The sequence below is a fragment of the Chrysemys picta genome, chromosome 9 (assembly GCF_011386835.1).
Source record: "Chrysemys picta bellii isolate R12L10 chromosome 9, ASM1138683v2, whole genome shotgun sequence".
Classification (NCBI taxonomy): domain Eukaryota; kingdom Metazoa; phylum Chordata; order Testudines; family Emydidae; genus Chrysemys; species Chrysemys picta.
The window spans coordinates 62,521,030-62,542,867 of record NC_088799.1 but is presented as its reverse complement, the minus strand read 5'-3'; the positions used below and the strand labels follow the sequence as shown (position 1 = coordinate 62,542,867).

Here is a 21,838-nt window from a genome sequence, read left to right as displayed (position 1 = left end):
AATCTGAAACTCTTGGCTCAATACAAAGTAAAATCTTTTTTAAAAACCCTACCAAATTTTGTATGAATTTGGTGATAGAAAAAGACCTGATCTTTCCCCATTGAAGGGCATGGGGGCTCTGCCACTGACTTCAGAGGGAGCAGGCTCAAAGATGGAAAAGGACAGCTGTAGAGCCTGGCATATCATGGGCAGGATTTATGCTAGTTTCCTCCCAACAGCTATGCCAGTACACCTCATCCAGGCATGTAGCACTCTCCTTGCTATTCCAGGCCTGAGCTTCTGCTAAGCTGAGACTTCCTCTTGGGAAAAACTGTGAGGTGGTGTTGTGAGAGGAACCAGTATCTACACAGCTCTAAAATGCTAACACAACTATACACATTATCATCCTCCACCGTCAGCTAGATTTCAGCCCTGATCCAACAGAGTCCAGATTTCCTGAGCTCCAGGGTGCATTGCCAGGCCTAGCTGTTTTCCCAGGCTGTCCTTGATGACTTGGGTTGTCCGGATATGAGTGTGTGGAAGGAGGGGTCTTTGTGGGAGGTAGGAAGTTCATCCTGGATAGTGGTGCATCTGAATGTTGTGCTTTTCAGAACGTGCTTAGCTGTTTGGACAGGCACTTCCAAAGCATTTGGTTGTTCTACATGTGGGCTAGGCACTCTACAGTCAAAGGAAAAGGCAAGGTCTAGGCAGTTCACCATTTCCCCCCAGTTTAAAAGTTCTCTCTCCTAGTCATAAGAGTATCATCTAGGAGGTATTAATGAGCAAGTCCTAAATCATCTGCAGGGATGTAGCAGCTGATAATGTCGTTCTCTGTTTGTTTTACAAAACATCTTTCACATGTAGCAGGTGCTGAGAAACCGAACTATCAAAGAAGATGACAAGTGCAGGACATGAGACCAGCAGTAACTGGGTAGAAGTGCAGGGCTTTAAGTCTGACCTTTAAAATGCTAATAGAGTCAGTTGCGGGAAGGTCAAATGGGAGCGCATTCCGCCAGCTTCGGGTGAGTGAGGAGTAGCCCAGAGAACTGACAGGCTGAGAAGTTGACAACAGGATCTCGGGCATGGCACACAAGTTTGTCGCTCCAGTTTTAGGCAGGGGTAGCTCCACTGACATCATTGGCATGGAGCTGGAGTTACACCATGATGAACCACGAGCTCATAGGACAGGTAGAGCAGCATGGATCAAATCACACAGATAAGGCAGAGCCAGAGAGTGGAGAATCTTGAATAAAGTGGAGGAAAGTCTACAGGTTCTCCTCAGGTTAATCGGTAGCCAGTGTGGCTGCTTGGAGAGGGATCCTGAGGTCCAGGGGACATGGATGCCACACCCAGAGACTCTAAACTCAGTAGTACTCACACAGGCCTTGTCGAAGTCCTTTTAGTGCCACCACTAAGAGCAACATGGGGAGCTCTACAGTGGACAGGACATCAGGATGTACCATCATGAACCTGCTTATAATTGCAGGGATGAGCAATTCCTTCCTGCCTCATTGATGCTCTAGTGTCCCCGGGGGCACTGAGTGTGTGCACAACCTGATGGGACAATATGACCTTTGCCTGACTCAGAGGCACAGAGCGCCCCCTGGAGGCAGGGAAGGAGTGGTGATTCCCAGGCAGGCACATCCTGCACGGCGGGGGTAAGCCCAAGAACTGCAGTCGTGTGCTCCAGTTTCTGTTTTCCGGGAGCTCCCTGTAGCCTGTGCTATTGCACAGGGAGGCCGTATTCTCTATTTTAGAAGCAAGCATGTGTTACACACAAAGCTGGGGAAAATGCCTGAGATCTTTGGCCCCAACCTGGTCAGCTGCTTTGTACGAACAGAATCCAAGGTCTCCACGGAGGGGAGGGAGCAACGTTCAGGAGTCAGGCTTTTATTTATACTCGCTCTATGTCATTTCCTTGGGAACTCTGCTCCCAGCACAGCTCAGCTCTGGGGACCAGGAAGTGGTTAGCTGAAGGGGACAGTGTTCTTTCAGGCTGTTTTGCTGAGCTTGCCTGTCTTCATTGCGTGCAGGTACTGGGCTTTTTTATTTTTTTCCTACCAACATTTCACTCATGTTCATTTCCTGAGATCAGACAACACTTAAATATTAACTCTAGAGGTGCAGACAGTGACTCTGCAAATGGTTCTGAGGCTGAGGCTGGGGCTGGGGGGGGGGAGGGGAGATTGCAAAGTGACAGGCTGTGTCTTCAGTCAGCAAACATCCTGAGTGCTTGCTCGACTGAAAATCAGCTCTTGCAAACACCAGAAAGCAAAGCCAATGTATCTAGGGTTACCATACGTCCGGATTTTCCCGGACATGTCCGGATTTTTGGGCTCCAAATCCCCGTCCGGGGCGAAATCCCAAAAAGCCAGACATGTCCGGGAAAATCGGGACATGCGGGGCCGGCGGTCGGCGGTGCCGAGCCAGGGGCTCGGGGGCCGGGCCGGCGGTGCGGTGCCAGGCCAGGCCGGGGGCTCGGGGGCCGGGCCGGCGGAGCGGTGCCAGGCCGGGTCGAGGGCCGGGCTGGCGGAGCGGTGCCAGGCCGGGCCGGGGGCTTGGGGGCCGGGCCGGGCCGGGGGCTCGGGGGCCGGGCCGGCGGAGCGGTGCCGGGCCGGGGGCTCGGGGGCCAGGCCGGCGGAGCGGTGCCGGGGGCTTGGGGGACAGGCTGGTGGAGCGGTGCCGGGCCGGGCTGGGGTCTCGGGGGACGGGCCGGCGGAGCGGTGCCGGGCCGGGGGCTCGGGGGACAGGCCCGCGGAGCGGTGCCGGGCCGGGCTGGGGGCTTGGGGGACGGGCCGGCGGAGCGGTGCCGGGCCGGGCTGGGGGCTCGGGGGACGGGCCGGCGGAGTGGTGTCGGGCCGGGGGCTCGGGGGACGGGCCAGCGGTGCGGTGTCGGGACGGGACGGGGGCTCGGGGGACGGGCCGGCGGTGCGGGGACGGGCTGGGGGGTGCTCGGCCGGGGGCCGGGCCCGGGGCCAGCACCCTATGACCCAAGCCGACCCAGGCTGAAGACGCCGGGGGGCCAGACTGGGCCGCGCCTCCTCCCCCCACATCCCCTTTACCTGCTTCAGGCTTCCCGCGAATCAAATGTTCGCGGGAAGCAGGGGAGGGGGCGGAGACTTTGGGGAAGGGCCAGAGTTGGGGCGTGGGCGGGGCTGGGGGCGGGGCCGGGGCCCCGTGGAGTGTCCTCCTTTTGGAGGCACAAAATATGGTAACCCTAAATATATCAGGATTCCGGTTGCTACACACGCAGGCCCACAGGCATGCATGGGACTTTGCAGAAACTGCATACAATCTAAAGGGTGTTTGGTTCAGCATTTTCAAACGCTAGCTCAAGAAAGTGCCGGTGAATTTTTAATGGCAGCGTCACACTGCTTTTCACTGTAATTGGTGGAAACAGCAGGAGCGCCACAGATCTGGATAATTCTGAGGTCTTGCATATGTTATTTGTGAAATACTTTCTGCCTTTGTAACTCTGGTGGCCTCAGGACATCGCCTCCAGATCCCAGACAGTGACTTTGACATGAACAGGGAGGAGACTTGCCCAGATTTGCCCTCTGGGAATCTGGGCCAGGTTTTACAGCGAGCTCATGCCAGGCTGGGCGGGAGTTGGAAACCTTATCTATACTAGCATTTTTCTCAAACTCACTCACTGCTGCAGCTGCACCAGTGGGAGGGCTAGCATAGATGGGCTACCGGGGCTTTTACTATGGTGCAGGCTAACCTTGAGAAATGCCAGTGTACTTATAACATAGGAGTTCAGTGAGTGTGTATAGTCACACACTGCAGAAACGATCAATATAGTTCATATGGCAATTACATCATCCCCTATTGAGTCTCAGTGCCTTAGAATCATAGAATCATAGACTTTAAGGTCAGAAGGGACCATTATGATAATCTAGTCTGACCTCCTGCACGACGCAGGCCACAGAATCTCACCCACGCACTCCTGTATCAAACCTAGGGTTACCATCTGTCCGGGTTTCCCCGGACATGTCTGGCTTTTTCAGCTTTAAATGGCCGTCCGGGGGCGATTTCTAATAAAGTAGAAATGTCCGGGATTTCCCCCTTCCCCTCATGCAGAGTGCGGTGTGGCTGATTGGATGTCTGGGCCTGATTGAAAGCCGCTCGCAGCCACTGGGGCCTCTAGCAGCCAGAGTCCCTCCCCCTCCCCCACTCCCTCCTCCTCCGCAGAGCAGCACAGCACAGTGTTTGGCTGCACGTGGAGCCCGCAGCTCTCCCTTGGCCTGGTGACGGGGGGCAGGCAAGGGACAGGGAATGGGGGGTTAGATTGGTCGGGATTTCTGGGGGGGGGGGCTGTCGGGAGAAGGGGATGTAGAGAGCAGTTGGGGCAGTCAGGGAGCAGGGAGACTTAGATAGGGGGTGGGGTCCTGGGGGCAGTTAGGGTGGGGGGGTCTCAGGAGGGGGCAGTCAGGGGACAGGTAGGGGGTAGGGGGATTCTGAGGGGGGAGGGAAGTGGGAGGGGGCGGGGCTAGGGCGGCACCCCGTGTCCTCTTTTTTGATTAATAAAATATGGTAACCCTAATCAAACCCCTAACCTATGTCTGAGCTATTGAAGTCCTCAAATCGTGGTTTTAAGACTTCAAGGTGAAGAGAATCCTCCAGCAAGTGGCCTGTGCCCCACGCTGCAGAGGAAGGCGAAAAACCCCCAGGGCCTCTGCCAATCTGTCCTGGAGCAAAATTCCTTCCTGACCCCAACTATGACGATCAGCTAAACCCAGAGCATGTGGGCAAGACTCACCAGCCAGCACCCAGGAAAGAATTCTCTGTAGTAACTCAGATCCCACCCCATCTAACATCCCATCACAGACATATTGGGCATATTTACCGCTAATAGTCAAAGATCAATTAATTGCCAAAATTAGGCTATCCCATCATACAATCCCCTCCATAAATTTATCAAGCTTAGTCTTGAAACCAGATATGTCTTTGCCCCCACTGCTCCCCTTGGAAGACTGTTCCAGAACTTCACTCCTCTGATGGTTAGAAACCTTTGTCTAATTTCAAGTCTAAACTTCCTGATGGCCATTTTTTCTTGTGTCCACATTGGTACTGAGCTTAAATAATTCCTCTCTCTCCCTGGTATTTATTCCTCTGATATATTTATAGAGAGCAATCATATCTCCCCTCAGTCTTCTTTTGGCTAGGCTAAACAAGCCAAGCTCTTTGAGTCTCCTTTCATAAGACAGGTTTTCCATTCCTCGGATCATCCTAGTAGCCCTTCTCTGTACCTGTTCCAGTTTGAATTCATCCTTCTCAAACATGGGAGACCAGAACTGCACACAGTATTCCAGATGAGATCTCACCAGTGCCTTGTATAATGGTACTAACACCTCCTTATCTCTACTGGAAATACCTTACCTGATACATCCCAAGACTGCATTAGCTTTTTTCACGGCCATATCACATTGGCAGCACATAGTCATCCTGTGATCAACCAATACTCCGAGGTCCTTCTCCTCCTCGGTTACTTCCAACTGATGCATCCCCAGCTTATAACAAAAATTCTTATTAATCCCTAAATGCATGACCTTGCATTTTTCACTAGTAATTTCATCCTAATACTATTACTCCAGTTTACAAGATCATCCAGATCTTCCTGTACGATATCCCGGTCCTTCTCTGTATTGGCCATACCTCCCAGCTTTATGTCATCCGCAAACTTTATTAGCACATTCTCACTTTTTGTGTCAAGGTCAGTAATAAAAAGATTAAATAAGACTGGTCCCAAAACCGATCCCTGAGGAACTCCACTAGTAACCTCCCTACAGCCTGACAAGTCACCTTTCAGTACGACCCGTTGTAGTCTCCCCTTTAACCAGTTCCTTATCCACCTTTCAATTTTCATATTGATCCCCATCTTTTCCAATTTAGCTAATAATTCCCCATGTGGAACCATATCAAATGCCTTACTGAAATTGAGGTAAATTAGATCCACTGCATTTCCTTTGTCTAACAAATCTGTTATCTTCTCCAAGAAGGAGATCAGGTTGGTTTGGCACAATCTACCTTTTGTAAAACCATGTTGTATTTTGTCCCAATTACCATTGACCTCAATGTCCTTAACTACTTTCCCCTTCAAAAATTTTTTCCAAGACCTTGCATACTACAGATGTCAAACTAACAGGCCTGTAGTTACCCGGATCACTTTTTTTTCCTTTCTTAAAAATAGGAACTATGTTAGCAATTCTCCAGTCATACGGTACAACCCCTGAGTTTACAGATTCATTAAAAATTCTTGCTAATGGGCTTGCAATTTCATGTGCCAGTTCCTTTAATATTCTTGGATGAAGATTATCTGGACCCCCCGATTTAGTCCCATTAAGCTGTTCAAGTTTGGCTTCTACCTCAGATGGTAATATCTACCACCATATTCTCATTCCCATTTGTCATCCTACCATTAACCCTAAGCTTCTCATTAGCCTCATTAAAGACTGAGGCAAAGTATTTGTTTAGATATTGGGCCATGTCAAGATTATCCTTTACCTCCACTCCAGCCTCAGTGTTTAGCGATCCCACTTCTTCTCTCTTTGTTTTCTTCTTATTTATATGGCTATAGAACCTTTTACTATTGATTTTAATTCCCTTTGCAAGGTCCAACTCTACATGGCTTTTGGCCTCTCTCACTTTATCCCTACATGTTTTGACCTCAATAAGGTAGCTTTCCTTGCTGATCGCTCCCATCTTCCACTCCTTGTAGGCTTTCTGCTTTTTCTTAATCACCTCTCTGAGATGCTTGCTCATCCAGCTTGGTCTACAATTGCTGCCTATGAATTTTTCCCCCTTTCTTGGGATGCAGGCTTCTGATAGTTTCTGCAACTTTGACTTGAAGTAATTCCAGGCCTCCTCCTCCTTTAGGTCCACAAGTTCTTCAGTCCAATCCACTTCCCTAACTAATTTCCTTAATTTTTTAAAGTTAGCCCTTTTGAAATCAAAAACCCTAGTCACAGATCTATTTTTGTTTATCCTTCCATTTAGTTTGAACTGAATTAGTTAATGATTGCTCGAACCAAGGTTGTCCCCTACAACCATTTCTTTGACGAGGTCCTCACTACTCACCAAAACCAAATCTAAAATGGCATCCCCTCTTGTTGGTTCATCAACTACTTGGTGAAGGAATCCATCAGCTATCGCATCCAGGAAAAACTGAGCCCTATTATTATTACTAGCACTTGTCCTCCAGTCTATATCTGGGAAGTTAAAGTCTCCTATGATCACACAATTCCCATTAGTAGTTACTTCATTAAAAACATTAAAGAGGTCTCTATCCATATCCAAATCAGATCCCGGTGGTCTATAACACACCCCAAGCACTATCCCAGGGGAGGCTTTAGTAGCTTTCTTCCCCAATGTGATTTTTTCCCAGACAGACTCTGTCTTATCCATCCCATCCCTTCTTATTTCTTTACAGTCTACCTCATCATTGATATACAATGCTACTCCACCACCTTTGCCTTTATTTCTGTCTTTCCTAAACAGCACATACCCTTCAATACCTGTACTCCAGTCATGACTATTATTCCACCATGTTTCTGTTATCCCTATAATATCTGGTTTCACTTCCTGCACCAGTAACTCTAGTTCCTCCATTTTGTTACCTAGGCTCCTCGCATTGGTGTACAAACATCTTAATTTTTGCTGTTTGGCTTCGCTCACATTCTTTACCTAATTAGGCACAGATATTCTACTGCCAGTATCACCTATTAGACTGGTATCTACACTACTCTTCCTCCTTATGTCCATTCTCCTACCCATGGCTGTATCCTTTCTTACTTCATTTTCTTCCCTCTCAATGTTAAAATCCAGCGTGGAGATTACCTGGACATCTCCCAATCATCTCCCCGCAGTTCCTAGTTTAAAGCTCTCTTAATCGGTTGTGCCAGCCTCCATCCTAGAAGTCTATTTCCCTCCCTACTCAGGTGAAGTCCATCCTGAGAGAACAGTCCTCTGTCCATGAATGCCTCCAAGTGGCCATACATCCCAAAGCCCTCCTTATAGCACCACTGCCTGAGTCATCTGTTGATCATCATAACCTTGTCACACCTTTGTGGCCCTTCTCTAGGAACAGGCAGAATCCCACTGAAGATCACCTGAGCCTTGATTTCCTTAAGCATCTTCCCCAGCCTGGCACAGTCTCCCTTGATACATTCCAGTGAGAATCTAGCCGTACCATTCGTTCCCACATGAAGGACAATCAGTGGATTCTTTCCGCTACCGTTAGGATCCTCTTCAGCCTCAGGTCCACATCCCGTATCTTAGCACCCGGCAGCACACCCTTCTGTTCTCTGGATTAGTTCTGGTTACAGGCCTGTCTATTCTTCTCAGTAAGGAGTCCCCAATTACGTAGACCTGCCTTTTCCTGGTGATGGTGCGATTCTCCGGTCTATCCCCTGTTCCCTCTGGCTGCAAATCCTCTCGATTCCTATTCTCCCTTGCAATCCTCCACAACTCATCCCGTATCCTCCTGGGGCTCATATTTGGTGTTGTTATCTCCACTGACTCTTCCCCTCTTCCTACAGGACTAGCTACTCTCCTCTTCTTTCTTGCCCTCTCACCTTCAGCGACCACCTCCTGGGCCCCTTCATTTTCCAACTCTAACCCTTGATTTATTTGTTTCATGGCTGGCCCCAAATAAAAGGCTATGGGATTGTTGGTGGTGTTTTTGTCAGTCGATAATGGAAAGGGCTGAGAGGGTTTATTTTCCCCCGTTGTTGTTGTTTTTTCAAACTTAGAAAAATCAGGAGCATCAAGTCTACTGTGTGTTGGTTTTGCTGGGGGACTAGTTGAGGGCCTCAGAGAAGAGGATTATGACTTGTGTCAGAACTTAATTCAAGTGTTGGACCTTTAACAAAGAGAACTCTTTTCCCGACTGTTAATTGAGTGTTTGGGTTAAACAGATATAAACACAGACTTTAGCATTTTGAATTAAAACTATTTCCCCTTTTGATTAAAGAGATTTCACTTACATGTTATTGATGATGGCATAATCTTCCTGGTTCTTCAGTGGCACATAGAGTCTTCCATGCTAGACAAGACCTAAATATCTCTTGTAAAATCAATCAGAAAAAGAAATGAAAACCTCTCAAATCTCAAAAAGTGCTATTTTCCCTCTGCAGGTCGATTCAAAAGCATCCCCAGTCACTGGAGAAACAAACATTTTGCATTACTGAGTCAAGTAATTTAAATCTGCTGGTAATCTGTGTTTCTCTAAGTGTAATAGGGAGCCCTGTGCTGTAGGGCAGTGATTCACAACCTTTTGGGCTCAGACCCCATTTGTAAATGGCCTGTCTCTGGTGTGCTAGTGCGCCTTTGTCTCTGAGAAAATAGTTAGTGAGTGCTACCCAGAACTACAACATATTTCAGTAACAATCATATAGAAAAATCTCATAATTTTACATGCAGTGATTTTACACACATTTCAATGGGATGATAATATTCAGCAGATTATGAGTTTGCAAATGATACCTCACAAGCATACTTTGTACAAAATAAATCATAACCTTACAGAAGTGGTGAACATGGAGTACAGGGGGTCATATGCGGTACAGGGTGTCACCGGGGGTTCCCAGTAGGAAGAGCAGGGTTTCAGTCCACTTGGAAAGGCTGAGGTGGCAGAAGGACAGAAGAAGACTGATAGAGAGTCCAGGCATGATTGAAGGTGATGAGGGCTGCTACCAGATTTGCCTGCTACTTTGGGGTACACTTATTTGTTAGGGTTACTCTTCTGGGCGAGGGGTCTGTAATTCTATCAATGTACTGCTTGTGTCACTTGTGTTCTCATACGGAGCTCTACTTCTCCCTGCTGCAAGTCCCTCCCAATGGAGCTATCCTGCAGGACCTAGGTTCCCCAGGACTGGGTTCCTCCAGCCCCAGAATCAGACAAATACACGCACACACACATTAACAGAGCGTGTCTGAGCAGACTGGGTGAATCAGCACTCCCAAGCTGACCCCTTATATGTCCCTGGACTCAGCAGGCTGGGTCAAGCGGCACTTCCAAGCTGCCACTTTCATATGCCACAGACACTGCACCGGAATAGAGCACGCCTGAGCAGCTGGGTCAAGCAGCACTTCCAAGCTGCCACCCTCATATGTTCCAGGTTCAGCACGTCCCTATCCCCACCTTCACATTACAATTGTTCTGGTAGTAACCCACTGGATGAGCAAACCCCACAGGATTTTTGGGCACTACAGGGATCTTTAGCTTAGGTAAGAGGAGAGTTGCTGCAGAGCGAATGAGGAAGCCAAAAACATAAAAGAGAGAGAGGGAGAGAGAGGGAAGCAACCAGCTGAACCATAAAAGTTATTTATTGCCAGGTAATAACCACACAAGGAGAGCCAAACAAACAAAACAGTTACAATATTAAATCTAACTTAAATTTTATTACAAAAGTCAGGTTTAGAAAACTATAACTGATCACACAAGTCAGGATTAGAAAGATATGCCTACAGTAGAAAAGAAAAAGAGAGAGAGAGAGAGAGAGAGAGTTGGGTTCTCACCACTCCGTGAAGCTTGAATCGATTGGGGGTCCCAGGGGGTGGTGATAGCTGAGGGTCCGGAGTGCTGGAGACTGGCAGAGCCCCCAGCACGATCAGTCAGGAGAAGATAAAGTCCCAATGGAATTGATGCAGATTTCGGATCCAGGCATCAGAACCCTTACTTGAGCGTGGGTAGGGGTTTTTGTAGGGAAACAACAATGGTTCAAGGGAGGAGACTAGGTTTGTTTATGGGCAAACTGATGGCTCAAGGGAGTATACCAAAGTTGTTTTGTTCAGGCTAGTCCAGTGGTTTTTAAAGTTCAGGTTGCAACCCAGTACTGGGTCATGGAACGCCAGTAAAAACTAATAGTAAAACTAGTAGTCCCTACCCAGAAGCGGCCAGCAGCAGGTCCAGCTCATAGGCTCCGCCCCCACCCCGAGCACCAGCTCCACACTCACAACAATGGGAGCTGGGAGGGTGCCTGTGGGAAAGAGATGCGCGGAGCTGCTTGCACACCTCTGCCTAGGAGCTGGACCTGCTGGTCACTTCTGGGGTGCAGCACAGTTCGCAGTGCCAGGACAGGTGGGAAGCCTGCCTCTGCACCCCGGCTGCACTGCTGCCCAGGAGCTGCCAGAGGTAAGCCCGCACCCCACACCCCAATCCCCTGCCCCAGCCCTGAGCCCCCCCCAACCAAGAGCCCCTTCCTGCACCCCAATGCCCTCATCCCCGGTCCCACCCCAGAGCCTGCACTCCTAGCCCAGAGCCCTGCCCCCCTCCCACACCACTGCCCCTTGCCCCAGCCCTGAGCCCCCTCCCATACCCCAACCCCTCATCCCCAGCTCCACTGGGTCTCAGGCATCAACCATTTTCTTCAACTGGGTCACCAGAAAAAAAGTTTGAAAACCACTGGGCTAGACAATGGGAGCTGATCATTCCTGACTATAGGCGGTGTTCCTTGGAGGGAGCTCACAGTGCAATTAGGCAGCTGCAGTATTTTGGATACCAATAAAGGATTTATTACTAGAATTGGTCTGATAACTACTGAGCTGGGTGTGTGCAGGCGTGGGTTCATTACCATCTGGAGCAGAGATCCCCCATGATGCAGTGCTTCCCTGCTTTTCTGGACCCAGAGTTCCATGCGGTTCTTGCCTTGGAATCTCTGTTCTCCATTCTGTATGCTAATGGAGATGCCTCCCTGTCCCATCTTCGATGCAAATGAGGCTAGGGGAGTTTCCTTAATCCTGTCATCCTTATCCCAGGGGTTTAGGTGTGTCTCCCACTGCCTTTTCATTTCTTTTTGTAAGTCTTTCTTCTGATTGGTTTTAATTCAAGCAGAGGCTGCGGGGAGAGGGGGTCCTTTGTGAGTCAGACAGGCTGGGTACTGCGCCCTGGTTCCCCAAGAACACAGAGCTAACAGTGGTGGTATGTGAGGCAAGGGAAGAGATGTCTTGAACTTTCATGACTGCTTGCACTGGGGTGAGAAATGGACTATGTGGTTCCGATTTGTGTTATGTACTGCATTGCACAAAGGCTTTTATAACAAACTAACCCAGAGGCTGGTATTACAGTGTCAAGAGAGCCTGAAGTGAAGTTATTGGGTTAGCTGAGAGGGAAAACTGAGGCAGGCACAATTGTAGTGCCACAGCTGGCCTCAGGAGGGTGCTCCAGGCAGGATTGCCTTATGACTGTATCATACGTTGATAGGGTAACTGTCAGCCATCCCATCTGCCCGTGCTCCTAGCCATCACTCATTGGCTGATTCTTCTAGGGCCTGACTCAAAGTCCATTGACGTCAATTGAAAGTCTCTCATTAATTTCGGTGGGCTTTGAATCGGGCATCACAAGACAGGTTGGTCTTGAGGAAGCATTTCAAGGAGGAGAACATATTTTTCATGTGCCAACCTGTAGCGGGGTGGTTACCTGCTCCATCCCTGCCAGGGTTAAAACCAGCCCTGGGAGAGGGCTGGGAGAACAGCCCAGGCTGAGTGGGAAGCAGGCTCAGCTGGGGCCACGCCCCAATCAGGGCCCAGCTGGCCCTATAAAGGCTTGAGCTAGGCACTCAAGCAAACAGTCTCTCTCTAGTTGTAGAGGGAGATGGGCCTGGCTGCAGGGAGCTAGAGACAGGGTACCTGAGTGGAGCAGGGCTGGGGAAAGGCAGAGGAACTGGAGAGCTCCAGCCTGGAAAGCCCCAGGCTGCAGCCTAGCATAAGGCAAATAGGTACTGGAGGTTGCAGGGGGCAGCCCAGGGGTAGGCAAAAGCAGCAGGTCCAAACCCAACCTTGCTGGTGATGAGTAGGCTGATACTGCAATCTGCCCAGGGCGTGGGGGCTGGATGATGACTGGCAGTAGCCATATGCTGAAGCAAGGTAGGGATAGGGGGTGGGGGTTCCCCTGGGTGGGGAGACCCTGAGACTGAAGAGTACTGCCAGAGGGGCAGCACCCTAGAGAAAAGAGCACCGGGGCCCTGGGAGGGACACAGGGGCCCAGCAGTAGCGGGCATAGCCTGCAGAGAGCGCTCCAATGGCTGGAGAGCTAATTCCCTGAGACGACCAGCAGGAGGCGCCGCAGGGGTGAGTCCACGCTGCTACACAACCGCAGGCCAAAAGAAAACCAAACTTTGGCTTCTGCTTCCATTTAATTAGCCCCATGTCCCTAGCCAGCCCAACTAGTAAATGACCTGATAGTTTGTCCTTGCATCTCACTAACCTTATTTCTACTTGGGTTTAGTCTCTGGTTCCTGGCTTTCAGATGGCCTTCTGGCAGGAGAAGCGTGAGGGCCCCCAACCATGTCTTATCCGTCGACTGGATCACCTGGTGCTGACTGTGAAGAGCATTGAGGACACCGTAGGCTTTTATTCCAAAGTCTTGGGTATGGAAGTAGTCACTTTCAAGGTAATCTGAGGGGCAAGATAGAGTTGGGATATTCTGAGTTCTAGTCCTGCTTCTGCCATTGACTTATTGTGTCACCGTGAGCAAGGCATCTCTATTTTCCCTATCTGTAGAGTGAGGACTTCAGGAACTGTCAGCCCATGGCGCATCTGACTGAGTGTCCTGTCTCTGACATAAGTCAGCAGCAGCTTTGTCAGAGGCAGGTACAGAAGACCCTACAGCAGGAAATAATGGAAGAACCTGCCTCTAGAGCAGAGGTTCTCAAACTTTTCATATTGCATATCCCCTTCCAGCTGCCCACATACCCCTATCCTCCTCCTCACTGATGCTTTGAGTGTTCTTGTTTAACCCTACCTGTCTTTAGCCATCTCTCTATCGGACTGTTACATACATATATAGTTATAGTGCGATGTACACAACTTGAAAAAAAAACCCTGACTAAGTTCTGAGCTCAGTTAGACCAGACAGTTGCTGGGCAACTGAACCCATGCTGTACAGTGATTGGAGGTGAGGGCTCTGTACCTCAGCATCTCTGTGTATCTGTGTTTTCATTGGTACATCTTGAAGTAAATTAACTACCGTATTTTACATAACAAATTCCCACAGAGTTTTAAAGCTTTGTCTGAGTAGCCTATTATGAGAATGCAATAAATAAAGTAATGAATAAATAAAATCCACCATTACACAATTTCTCCCACATATCCTCCCACCCCCGAGATGTGTCTCATGCCCCCAGGGGGATGCATACCACAGTTTGGGAAGCCCTGTTTTAAAGGAAGCTTCCTCCTGACCCCCAATAGCCAGAGTTCAGAACCTATGCCTTGAAGCAGGATAGCTTATACACCAGAGGCCCCTAAGCCCCTTACTTCTTGAGTTGCTTGACATTTTTGGAATTTTGACAGACACGGAACAAAAAAACTGACATTTTCACAATTCTCCCCTGCCCATTTCCCAGTTCTAGAGCAGCTTGCAGTGCTTTGAAGTTAGACATTTCAGCAAAGTTTCAAATTTGGACCAAAAAACTGAAATCCATTTTTGTTTGTTTAAATTTACTTTAAAAAAAAAAAACGGCTTGACCTCATAGAGCCAGTGGGAGGGCTGGTTAGTTCCTGGGTGACATTTCCAAAGACACATGTAGCAGCAGCTAGGCATCAAACTGTCATTTGGGTCTTTGAAATTCTCCTTCTCCTCCCATGTCTGTAAAGCTATAGCAATGCTAAGACCTCACTCCTGTGTCCCTTGTTGTGCTATGGAACAGAAGTTCCACTTGCTTTCCACAAGGGGGTGACATTGAGTACAGAAATGGACCACACCTCCTACGCGTCAAAGGAGATTTCTCCTGTTCTCTCAGAGCAGTATCCCTGGTGCTATGAACAGGTGGCTCACTCCCCAGCCCAGGGTTTTCCTTGCAGTCCTGGCGTTCAGCACAGCGGGTCTCTGTTTGACAGTACATTGATCCTTTCCTTCCCTTCCCTTCCCTTGGTGACAGGGCAACCGGAAAGCGCTACGTTTCGGGAACCAAAAGTTTAACCTCCACGAGGCTGGGAAGGAGTTTGAACCCAAGGCTCGCAGACCAGTTCCTGGTTCCATAGACGTCTGCTTGATCACAGACACCTCGCTAGACCAGCTAGTGGGACACCTGAAGGTTGGGAAAACTGTGTTTCACACAAGTAGCCACATGTCTTATGGGATGCTACCATAGGCCCGATGTGAATGAATAAACCCAGGGGTGTGAGAGAGTAATGGGGCTAGCAAACTTCCCTGTCATGTTGGAGACCTGGTGCCCATTTCAGCTTGTGCTTACAGCAGTGTAAATCAGGAGTAATTCCACTCAGGTCAAGGGGGTTGTAAGGAAGAGGAGAACCAGACGCCTGGAGTTCAGTGTGTGAACATGAATCTCCTGGCTTTGTATTGCTCTATATCACAAAACCTCCCCCTTTGGGATACATTTGAAAATCTCTGTATAACAGGTTCAGCACTGGGGTAACAGGGGGTTTGGGGGCAGGGTCTATGGGGCAGGATTGAGGGGCATCGTCATAACTGTGTGTGGGAACCCCAGGACTGGAATAGCAGATGGGACTGCAGGTCAGCAGCAGAGACATGCCTGGGAAACCCTGGACTGGAATAGCTGAGGGAGGTGTGAGACAGAATTGAAGGGCATCTGCAGAGCTGTGATGAAGGGAGACTAAGGGCAGGACTGGAATAGTAGTGCACGTTTCAGATCAGGGATGAGGTAAGGTGGCAGAGGCATACAGAACCCCCAGTCCTGGGACAGCAGAGTACAGTACCTGCCAAAATATTACTCGCCAATGTTGTTTCTCTTGCCTTCAGAACACAAAACCCATCACCTACTAATCTATGTAATTGGCCCCTTCCTTCTGTCCATACACCATATATTCAGCCCCATCCACCCACAATGTTTTGCAGTCCAACCTAGCTCAGTTGTGTCTCTTTATCTTCTCTGCTAGACAGCACAAGGAAGTCATAAGGAACAAGGATCCACATCAGCAGTGCTATGCTGTATGGATCACTGTCAGGGGCAATTGACAGCCTAGCTAGTTGCGCAGGTCTGCAGAGCATTTGCCACCGGGGCTGGCTCCAGGCACCAGTTCAGCAAGCAGGTGCTTGGGGCAGCCAAGGGGCAGGGGCGGCACGTCGGGCTCTTCAGCAGCAATTCCGCAGCGGGTCCCTAGGTCCCTCTCGGAGGGAAGGACCTGCCGCCGAAGAAGAAAGCGATGTGGTAGAGATGCCGCCGATCGCAACTGCAGCTTTTTAAAATTTATTTTATTTTATTTTTTTTGCCGCTTGGGGCGGCAAAAACCCTGGAGCCGGCCCTGTTTGCCACTGGACCCTTAATGAAGAGAATCTCTTGAGTTCAAAGTCCATGGAAGTCACTCAGAGTAGCGAGCACATGAGTGTTCAATAAGATGAATTTAGATCAGGGGTTGGCAACCTTTCAGAAGTGGTGTGCCCAGTCTTCATTTATTCACTTACTCTGATTTAAGGTTTCGTGTGCCAGTAATACATTTTAATGTTTTTAGAAGGTCTCTTTCTATAAATCTATAACTAAATTATTGTTGTATGTAAAGGAAATAAGGTTTTTAAAATGTTTAAGAAGTTTCATTTAAAATTAAATTAAAGTGCAGAGCCCCCTGGACTGGTGGCCAGGACCCGGGCAGTGTGAGTGCCACTGAAAATCAGCTCATGTGCCCCCTTTTGGCACGTGTGCCATAGGTTGTCTACCCCGATTTAGATGTTCTCAAGAAAGACACCATAGGGAACTGGAGTTTGGGAGATTTCAGATTTTCTTACTATCCAGCGTGAGATCTGTCACCCAGCCATCCGCCTGGGAAATCCAAGACCTCCCCTCCCAATTCTAAGCAGTATGGGTCACATGGGGAGGGGCAGTTATACCTGTGCCTTCTTGAAGGTCTATTTCATTACCTGTGTGACTCTCTGCTTCCTACACCCACACCCCTTACCCATGGACAGATAAACCCAGGGACTTGGCAGATTAAGGGGTTAATGCAATAATAGCCTTAGCTCTGGAGACCTGTAGTCAAAGCCTGGCTTAGCTCACCAGTGAACCTGAATCTATTGGTTGTGTCCTGTTCCCCTTTCTAGTGCTGAATGCTGAACAGCTTTTCTGCCAGGAGGTGCAGCCATCGAGTGCCACAGGCTGGGATCACAGGGTTCAAGAGCGGCTAGGGCCCTGCTTGGCAACACCTAGTGCTCTTCTAGGTCCTCTTCACCATCTGCCCCTCTCCTGGGGAAAGGCACAGCAACACTGTTAAATCAGAACAACCGTGGCCAGAGAGGTGCTTGGACAATGGTTCCACCATCTGCCTGGGGGGGGACTGGGGACAAGCCCCTTAGAAAACCATTGTTAATGCTGAAAACCAAACCTACCTTCCCTCTCCTTCCAGGCCTGTGGTGTGACTATTGAAGAAGGCCCAGTGCCCAGAACCGGTGCCATTGGTCCAATCACATCCATCTACTTCCGAGACCCCGATGAAAACCTGATTGAGGTTTCCAACTACAGCACTGATTTGGCTGTCGACAGAGTGAAGCATTAGCCACAATCCTCTTTCCACCACCCCCTAATCTCCTCAACACTAGAGGCAAACAAAGGGAGGCTGTGATTTTTCTTTGTTCATTTGCAATGCATTGTAGGATGGGGTTTGGGTGTTGCAAACTGAGAACACATCAGTTTGTGTCCATGTCCATTCTGCCAGGCTCCTGATATAGCGGGACATATCAGGCCTCATCCTCAAAGGAAACCTGCACAACACATTCAAAAGATGAGCTAGGGCTGGGAGCTTAAATTCATAAGTCTGCTAGACACTAAAAATCAGGGGCTGAACAGAGACACTGGATTTATGGCTTATTACAACAATCTGCTCCCCACTAACTCTCCCCTCCCCCACCCCGCTTTTTGTCCTATGACTGCAGAGGTGTTAACTCTACCTTGAAAGGTCCCGTGCAATATATGCTATCTACTTATGCTAAACAATCTGTTCCACCGTTCATTTTGCTGTGACTCCGGGAGTACCTTTCCCAGCCCTGAAGAAGAGCTCTTGGTGGCTCGGCAGCCTCTCTCCCACCAACAGAAGTTTTCCTAGCTGGGCAGCTGGAGAGTGGTGGCTGCTGGCCGGGAGCCCAGCTCTGAAAGCAGAGCTGCCACCAGCAGCAACACAGAAGTAAGGATGGCATGGTATCATATTGCCACCCATACTTCTGCCTGCAGAGCAGGGCTCTCAGTCAGCAGCCGCCACTCTCCAGCTGCCCAGCTCTGAAGGCAGCAGCGCCGGGGGATGACATAGTATGGTATTGCCACCCCTACTTCTGCGCAACTGCTGGCGGGACACCATCTTCAGAACTGGGCACCTGGCCAACAGGCGCCGCTCTCCAGCCACCCGGCTCTGAAGGCAGTGCAGAAGTAAGGGTGGCAATACCCTGACTCCCCCTCCCCCACCCCCAAATAACTTTGTAACTCCCCTGCAATTCCCTTTTGGCTCAGGACCCCAATTTGAGAAATGCTGGTCTCCCCTGTGAAATCTGTACAGTGTAGGGTAAAAGTGCATAAAAGACCAGATTTCACCGAGGAGAGCGGATTCCATGGTCTGTGATACAGTTTTCATGACCGTGAATTTAGTAGGGCCCTAATAATAAGGGCAAGTGTGTAGGAAAATCAAGTATGAATCAACCACTAGATGGCAGCATTGCTTAATGTGGTCTCTGAAAGTGACAGTAGCTGCTGAGATTGCTGGAGACCAGAACCAGCCCATCAAAGGAAATTATATAGGGCCAGATCCTCTACTGGTGTAATTTGGTGTAGCTCCAAAGCAAGATCTGGCCCATTAACTGGTCTGCATGGCTCAGGATATGGGCTGGATGGACCCAGGATATGGAGCTTTTCAGCGTGGTCACTTGTTCACTTCATCACGTTATTGAATGCTGCTTGGTGTATATCAAATGCTTTGGTGGATCTCCGATCTGTTCCCTGCAGATGGGAGAGACTGCACAGAAAGTGTCCCTGAGACCGCAAACGCTTGCTTCCTGCTGCTCAAATCCCCGCAAGGCAACAGAATCCCTGCCCGGAGGAGATTGCAGTGGCACATGACAGTACAGAGATTGCATGCCAGATAGCCCTGGTGGGGAGACCAGGTTTCAAGGGCTAAGTAAGTGGCTGAGTTGGTTGATATGTAAAGGCATAAAGGAGAAGGGGGAGGGGAAGGGTAGGTGAAGAATGGAAAGGAGGCTGTTTGCTCTAAGCAGAGCAGGCTCTATTTAAAATAAAAAGGTGTGGCATTGATAGCAGGGAAAGGAAGACCTGAGGATTGGGAAGAGCACAGAGAATGAAAGCAGGTGTTTGGGGGGGGTGGGGGAGGAGGATATAAACAACGTCTCCAAGGACTGGCCATGCCTGGATTCTCTTGCTGCCTGGGAGTGAGACACTGGTAGAAAGTGCTCAGATCTCCCTGGTAGGATAAGAGCAGGGGCCTCGAACAAGTGTGTGCTTCGTGACAGCCACTGCCACATGCAAAATCTGAGCCCCCAAGGCAAGATTTCAGGTTCAGAGGGAATCATCAGCCTTGTTTAGCTGAACGGAAACTGCTAAAATTCTCATTTTAGCCCACCAAAAACAATTATGCCCAACTTGGCCTGTTCATTAGTCTCTGCTCGAGACAGGCTTAGGGCTGGGATAGCAGCAAGTGCCCTAGGCCAGGACCGAGGTGCATGGCAGCTTTGGGGGGGCAGCACTTCAATGGTCAGGATGGAGGTGCACTGGCAGAGCTGTGTGGGTGGAGCCTAGGGCTGGCAGAGCAGAGGGCGCTGCAGATTACAGCTGTGTGGGAAGCTTGCATGTCCCCTCGCCAACCTCTGCCTGACTCTACCCAACACTAATGGTCCTTTTGTATGAGCATTAACTTCAGAGATAAGGTGAGTGAAGAAATACCTTTTATTGGACACTGCTTCTGTTGGTGAAAGACACCAGCTTTCGAGCTCCACAGCGCTCTTCTGCCTGCCTGGGAAAGGTAATCAGAGGGCATGTCTACATTACAAAGTTAAGTCGATGTAAGGGAGCTTACCTTGACCTAACTACGTAAGCAGTGCATACACATTACAGTTTTCCTCCTGCCACTGCAACTTGCCCACTAGGCCGACCTAGTAAAACCACCTCAGCGAGAGGCATAAGGCTTAGGTGGACGTAGCTCAGACAGCGGTAGCTGTCAATTTCACCTCTGGTAGGGTCTCTGTTTTGAAAGGGGGGGGGGGCATTCCAGCTGTGAGCCCCAGCAGTGCAGACAGCTGGAAAACCCAGGCTGAGGGCTCCCCACAGAGCTCCCAGTGGGAGCCCGGCTGCTAAATACACAAATGTGTCACAGCTAAATACAACGTTAAGCATAAGGAGTTACCACATGTTGCAAGAGATCATTCAAAATGAAGTGAGCAGTTAGCACCTCTGCAGTCATAGGACAAGGAGAGTTAGTGGGTCACCAATTGTTGTAATGCGAGATATGTGTCTCTATTGAGTCCCTGCTTGGTGTCTAGCGGAGTTAAGAATTTGATGGTTATTATTCCACACTGCAAACATTAACATCACACATATTCAAGAAATTGATCTAACATCATACATGTGCTAGTGTCACACTGTAAGCCACCACTCGCCTTTCATCTGGGTTGCTAAGCGAATGCACATGGATGTGTAATTCTAGCTTTTTACACAAGCTGGTAACAACAGGCGTTGATGATGTAGCTTCTTATTTTCTGGAGTTTTGCATATGGGAGCAGTTCTTGAGTTCTCCAGAAGAGGGCAATTTTGTCACCAACAAGGGTGCAAGTAAAAGGTACTTGGAGGTTGGAAAGACTTGGGAGATAGATGCAGTTAAAAATCATCTCTAAAACCCAAACAAAAAAAGTAAAATGCTCAGATTGTTTGTTTTTCTTTCCTGCTGCTATTTATAATGTACGAAGGTTGTGGAGAGACAAAGTTTTAGTGAAATTGGAGTTTCAGCTAAACCAATGTCTGCTATTGATACAGAGTCATAGATTTTAAGTTCAGAAGGAACCATTATGATAATCTGCTCCAACCTCCTGAATAGCACATGCTATAGAATCTCACCCAGTAATTTCTGCATCCAGCCCATAACTCCTGTTTGAGTTAGAGAAGACGTCCAATCTTGATTTAAAGACTGAAGTGATGGAAAACTCACTATATCTCTAGGTCAGATGGTCCAATAAATCACCCTCACTGTTGAAAATTTGCACCTTTTTTCTAGTCTGAATTTGTCTAGCTTCAGCTTCCAGCCATTGGATATTGTTATGCCTTTGTCTGCTAACTTAAAGAGCCATCCAACAAATCTCTTCCTATGTAGGTATCATTTTATTCTACACACACTTCTCTATCTAACTCAGCCCCTATCATTAGATGTGAGATTCCTTTGCGGTTACAGCCTGGGAGGCCAGGTGCCAGCCATGTGTGTAGGATAAACATCAAGATGAAGTTTTATATGAAAAAGAACATTTAAAAAAAAAACTAAACTGATTGTAAACTGTCCTTACAAGCAAAGCTCCTTGTGATGTGTCCAATGAACCTTGCAAAGACTCCCATTGTAAAACACTTTGAGATCGACTGATAAAAGCACTCTATAAGAGCTGGTTATTATTATTCCACAATGCAGATTTGCTGGCATTTATCAACTTTTGTCCAAGCATCTCACTGGCAGATTGAAATACAGTCTAAGGACTGCAAACATTCATAAAAACCAATTCAAGAGCTACATTGCAAGACAAGGAACTGGGTTTTATTTTCAATCATACTTGTTTATATCTGGAATTTGCACCATTGATTTCCTCTTGATTTGCACCAGTGTAACTAAGAGCACAATTTATCCTAAGGCACCTAGGTTATGCTCACACAGGGATAGGCTCCATGCAAAATCGGGGCTTATGTACAAGCATAGC

General features: G+C 48.8%; 1 protein-coding gene across 4 annotated transcripts; it reads left to right on the top strand.

Moving 5' to 3' along the window:
• Positions 1 to 1,859: 1,859 nt before the first annotated feature.
• Positions 1,860 to 21,139, top strand: GLOD5 (glyoxalase domain containing 5). 4 transcript variants are annotated; one of them, XM_008175184.4, is made up of 5 exons: positions 1,860 to 2,012; positions 13,208 to 13,372; positions 13,483 to 13,626; positions 14,859 to 15,014; positions 17,296 to 21,139. In XM_008175184.4, exons 1-5 carry the CDS (start codon positions 1,887 to 1,889, stop codon positions 17,443 to 17,445), a joined length of 741 nt encoding a protein of 246 aa, XP_008173406.2. In that variant the 5' UTR covers positions 1,860 to 1,886; the 3' UTR covers positions 17,446 to 21,139. The 4 variants fall into 4 exon arrangements, 3 of the variants coding, with proteins under 3 accessions (XP_008173406.2, XP_008173407.2, XP_005311042.2); XM_005310985.4 differs by having other exon boundaries at positions 1,871 to 2,012; positions 13,229 to 13,372; XM_008175185.4 differs by lacking the exon at positions 13,483 to 13,626.
• The last annotated feature ends 699 nt before the right edge of the window (positions 21,140 to 21,838 follow it).

Coding starts and splice junctions, on each gene's coding strand:
- GLOD5 (XM_008175184.4), top strand. CDS start 1,887: ATGTCATTTCCTTGGGAACTCTGCTCCCAGCACAGCTCAGCTCTGGGG. Junction 13,373..13,482: donor TGGAAGTAGTCACTTTCAAG/GTAATCTGAGGG, acceptor CCCTATCTGTAG/AGTGAGGACTTCAGGAACTG. Junction 15,015..17,295: donor AGCTAGTGGGACACCTGAAG/GTTGGGAAAACT, acceptor CTCTCCTTCCAG/GCCTGTGGTGTGACTATTGA.